This window comes from Nicotiana tabacum, chromosome 3 (genome assembly GCF_000715075.1).
Source record: "Nicotiana tabacum cultivar K326 chromosome 3, ASM71507v2, whole genome shotgun sequence".
NCBI lineage: Eukaryota > Viridiplantae > Streptophyta > Magnoliopsida > Solanales > Solanaceae > Nicotiana > Nicotiana tabacum.
Window position 1 is genome coordinate 145,367,119 of NC_134082.1, and position 4,977 is coordinate 145,372,095.

The 4,977-nt window shown below is 38.8% G+C and overlaps 1 protein-coding gene across 1 annotated transcript; it reads left to right on the forward strand.

Annotated features, from left to right (window-relative positions):
- The first annotated feature begins 3,285 nt into the window (after window positions 1–3,285).
- Window positions 3,286–4,131, forward strand: LOC142177501 (uncharacterized). Its single transcript, XM_075246456.1, has 2 exons — window positions 3,286–3,682; window positions 3,791–4,131. The coding sequence occupies exons 1-2, from the start codon at window positions 3,286–3,288 to the stop codon at window positions 4,129–4,131; spliced, it is 738 nt and encodes a 245-aa protein (XP_075102557.1).
- Window positions 4,132–4,977: the final 846 nt, after the last annotated feature.

Consider the following 4,977-nt stretch of genomic DNA (forward strand, 5'->3'; position numbering starts at 1 on the left):
TGTAAGTTTCCTAGCATTTTTCAAACCAAATAACATTACCCTGTAGCAATATGTCCCACATGGTGTGATGAATGTTGTTTTTTCTGCGTCTTCCTCATCCATCAAGATCTGGTGGTACCCCGCATAGAAATCCACAAAAGACCTGATCTCATGCTTGGCACAGTTGTCAATCAAAATGTGGATATTTGGCAATGGGAAGTTATCCTTTGGACTTGCTTTGTTGAGATTGTGGTAGTCAACGCACACCTTAGTTTTTTCATCCTTCTTTGGCACTAGCACAACATTAGCTAACCAAGTGGGGTATCGCATTACTCGAATGACCTTTTCATCCAACTGTTTTGTGATTTCTTCCTTGATCTTCACACTCATGTCAGTTTTGAACTTCCTTAACTTCTGCTTGACGGGAGGGAATGCCGGGTAAGTGGGCAATTTGTGAACTACCAAGTCAGTACTTAGACCCGGTATGTCGTCATATGACCATGCAAAAATGTCTTTATATTCAAACAGTGCTTTGATTATTTCTTCCTTGATTTGTGGCTCCAAGTGCACACTTATCTTGGTTTCCTTGATATTATCTGGATCTCCTAAATTGATTGTTTCAGTTTCATTCAAATTAGGCTTGGGTTTCTCTTCAAAGTGATTTAACTCTTTACTAATTTCCTCAAATGCCTCCTCTTCATCATATTCTGTTTCGTCATCACACTATATTTCTTGGATTATTATTTCAGAGTTAGATTGGCTTTTAAGACTTGGCCGAAGATTCCTCATGCATGTCATATCATTGAAACCAGCATAAAAACTGTAAAAAGAAAGATAAAAATGACACTATCACTATCGTTCGTTCGAAAACATTAACCTAGGCAAGGAGAGAGAAGCTCTGGAGAAACAGGCAATTTTGAGGCGACATACTGCTTCACCGCTGCCATGGCCAATATGGCTAGTGGCTAGCCATCACAACAGGCTGGTCAGCTCTCCCCCACCCTCACCCCACCAGCTACGACCAATAACAATAATCCCGAGCAGTTAGATTACTCGAAAATTCTCCAACCATCAACGTTGAACACTGCCAGGCAAGAGCGAGTAAATTCTGTCGAACCAATTCAATTGAGATGAGCCAGTTTACTTAATGGACAGCATGTAGTTAAGTTTACTGAAGCGGAAATTGAGAGAATGAATATAATTGAAGGTTTGCAATATGTTGTTGTTTGCAAATTTTCATATGGATGGCCTGAACTTAATGAATTACGTCGTATTGTTCCAATGCAATGTGGAATCAAAGGTGAGTGTAATATTGGATATCTTCGTGACAGACATGTTTTAATTCGAATGACATTGTGGCAAGACTTCGTTGATTTTTCGTCGAAGAGTGTTTATTATGTCAAAGACAAGGCGGGATGTGAATATCAATTGAGAACTTTGATATATGATCACAAATTCAAAGTTGGAGAAGAAACACCAAAGGTAATGGCATGGATTTCCTTCCCTAACTTGCTGCCTACTTTCTTTGTTAAAGAATGCTTATTCTCATTGGCTTCAGCAGTTGGTAAGCCCCTTCACCTAGACATGGCAACTATTAATAAAACTAGGCCAAGTTGTGCGCGTGTTAAGGTATTAGTTGATCTTTTGGCTGATTTACCTAAGAAGGTTCGAATGGATATACAGAATGAATTAACAGGTGAAGTGAGAGCTGAATGGGTTAATAATAAGTATGATTATTTGCCAAAGTATTGCAAGGAGTGCAAATTGCAGGGACATGGCATGAGACTGCTGGAAATTACATCCAGAATTGATGGAAAGCAGAGGTTCTGAAGGTGAGCATGAAGCTGGAAAACATGTGGATCAGGATACTGATTCAGGTAATATAAATCAACAAGGCCCTTTGATGATACTATCTAGTGGTAAAGTCGTTGGAAATATGACAGGCAAAGGTAAGGAGAAATGGAAAGAGGTCAGGGATAACGGTACAAAGAAGGGCAATAACGAAGGACAAACAATTACTGGGAAAGAAATTATCCCAGTAGATCAAGGAAATGTGCATCAACTTCCAATGGAGAATGCAGCAAATCATCGGGTACAAACAAATAATCAATTTTCAATTTTAGAGATTGAGGATGGGGAACAGGAGAATAATAATGATTTGGCATTAGTGCCACAAAGCATTGCCCTTCTAAATCCTACTACTACTGGGAAAGGGAATGCCAAGTCACCTGCCAAGCGTAATACACCTGGGAGACTGAACGCAGCTGCTCCTGCCTATAATCCTACTTCAACTGGGATTGTAGAAAATAATCTAGTGGATTTGGAAGACAATTCACAGAAGGAAAAGGAGAAAGAATCAACAAGTCAATGGGTAATTAGAGCTTTTGGGGTAAACAATGTCACTACAAATCAAACATGCCAGGAAATTACATCACAATCATTAGATACAACGGCCATTGAGGAGCAGGAGAATTATCAAGATCGAGTTAAGTTCACTGAAGGAAGGTTATAGAGTGAACAAGCTGAGGAACACACAGAAGAAGAAGGTGAAGAATTGGGTGATGAAAATAAAAAAAAAGGATCAGATTGAAGAAGATGGTCAAGGTGAAGAAGAGCACAGTGTAAATGGCAACAGTGATCAGGTGGCAATTCAACAAGAGGATAACACTTCAAAATCGATGGAGGAGCTGCCCAGGAATGACTCCAAATTACAGGAGGCTCAAATTTTAAACAATGCAGATAGCCCTGTAGCAGAAAAACCAAGCAGTGGAATTCCTATTGATCATGGAGATACACGAAAGGACAATCAATTTCATAATGATGGTCAGATGATAATACAGCTAGAAGGTACTAAAGGAATTATTATGAAGGAGAAGGGAGACAAATGTTTAACCATCAAAACAGCAAAGAACCAGATGACAGTCAAAGATGTTCAAGCAGAAGATGAAGATTCTCAGATGGGCAAAGGAAAAGATTTAGATGCGGAATCGACTACCCAGAATTTCATGCATGTTACAAGGCAAGGTAATATATCTCCTCGACCGATGGACAAAGGAAGATCAGCAGGTCGAGGTAAGAAAAGGCAGACCAAGGAAGCTCCTAGTGTACAAGCACCTGGGGTTCAAACGAGGAGAACGATTTCCAAATCTATCAATTAGATATGAATGCTATGACTTGGAATATTCGTTCTGTAAAAACAAAGAGAGCCTTTGAGAGGCTCATATCAATGCATAAAAGATATAAGTTCCAGTTCATAGGCTTGATGGAACCAATGCAACAAGGAAGGAGTTGGATAAATATCGAAGAATGATTGATTTTCCGTTGGCCATCAAAAACGTGTCTAATAAAATCTGGGCATTTTTTGATGAAAAATATGAAGTCAGTGTAGTTATGGATATGGTGCAGCAATTAACTTTGAAGATAGTTGATACGGAAGATCAGCAAGAATTTTTCCTAACGCTGGTATTTGCAAAATGTGACGCAACTGAAAGAATGGAACTTTGGGATTCTCTATATGCCTTGGCCAGTGATATGAATCTTCCATGGCTAGTTGGGGGTGATTTTAATGTTATCTGGGACGAGGAAGAAAAGTTTGGAGGATTGCCTGTACATATTATTGAAGTCGATGATTTTAGGCATTGCGTCAGTACTTGCAACTTGTTTGATCTTGGTTTTAAGGGGAGTATTTACACATGGTGGAATGGTAGAGCTGAATAAGATTGTATTTTTAAGAGATTGGATAGGTGTTTGGCTAATGTCGAATTTTAGAATTTATGGCCTGGGATAGAGATCGAGCATCTAACTAAAACAGGATCTGACCATAGCCCATTGCTCATCAATTTGAAATCAGAAGTTTCACATATTAAGAAGCCCTTTAGATTCTTAAAGTTCTGGATCAAAAATGACTCCTTTAAGGCAGTAGTACAAGAGAATTGGAATGTGGATTTTCATGCAAACCCATTCACCTTATTCAATCATAAATTGAAGAAGTTAAAGAAGGCTCTAGCTACTTGGAGCAAGGATACATATGGAGATATATTTAAGAAGATAAGTAGTCTTGAAGAGGTGGTGAAAGTACATGAATCTCAATTCATATTAAGGCCTACATTGGAGAATAGAGAAAGACTTCATCGAGTTCAAGCTGATCTGTAAAAATATATGGCAATAGAGGAGGAATTTTGGAAGAAAAAATCAGGAATGCAATGGTTTCAAGATGGGGGTAAAAACACGAAATTCTTTCATATACAAGTTAGAGGAAGGCGGAAGCACCTACAACTGAAAAGAATTCAGTCTAGTAAAGGGCAGTGGTTTGAGGAACAGGATGAAATTGCGGAGGAAGCAGTAAGGTTCTTCTCAGATCAGTTTCGTGAAGAATCTGTGCCCAGTTCCTTCGGTATCCTAGATCATATCCCACATATGTTGAATGAGGAGCAGAATCAAGAGCTTATTAAACAGCCCACAATTGAAGAAGTGAAGAAGGCAGTGTTTGGATCGAGTGGTGAAAGTGCCGGAGGTCTAGATGGTTTTAATGGCAGCTTCTTTCAATCTTGTTGGGATATTATAGGCGATGATGTATTTGATATGGTAAGGCCTTTCTTCAATGGGCAGGATCTACCTAGGTTTGTAACTCATACAAACTTAGTATTATTGCCAAAAAAGAAAGAAGTGAAGACATTCTCTGATACGAGGCCAATTAGCCTTAGTAACTTCATCAACAAGGTGTTTTCTAGGGTTATCCATGAGAGGTTAGTTGGCTATCTCCCTAATCTTATTTCAGATGAGCAAGCTGGATTTGTGCAAGGAAGAAGTATTATGGAGAATGTATTGCTTACACAGGAAAGTCACTGATATGAGATTGAGAACTAAAGCAGGTCCTAATGTTTCAAGTTAGATATGATGAAGGCATATGATAGATTATCTTGGTTATTTTTAACCAAGGTTTTAAGGGAAATAGGGTTTGATGAAAGGTTTATAGGGTTGGTGTATGGGATTATCTCC

What these genes read in the sequence shown, in the direction of transcription:
- LOC142177501 (XM_075246456.1), top strand. Translation starts at nt 3,286, where the DNA reads ATGATTGATTTTCCGTTGGCCATCAAAAACGTGTCTAATAAAATCTGG. An exon ending in TATTTACACATGGTGGAATG is followed by an intron (nt 3,683 to 3,790) that starts GTAGAGCTGAAT and finishes TAACTAAAACAG; the next exon opens with GATCTGACCATAGCCCATTG.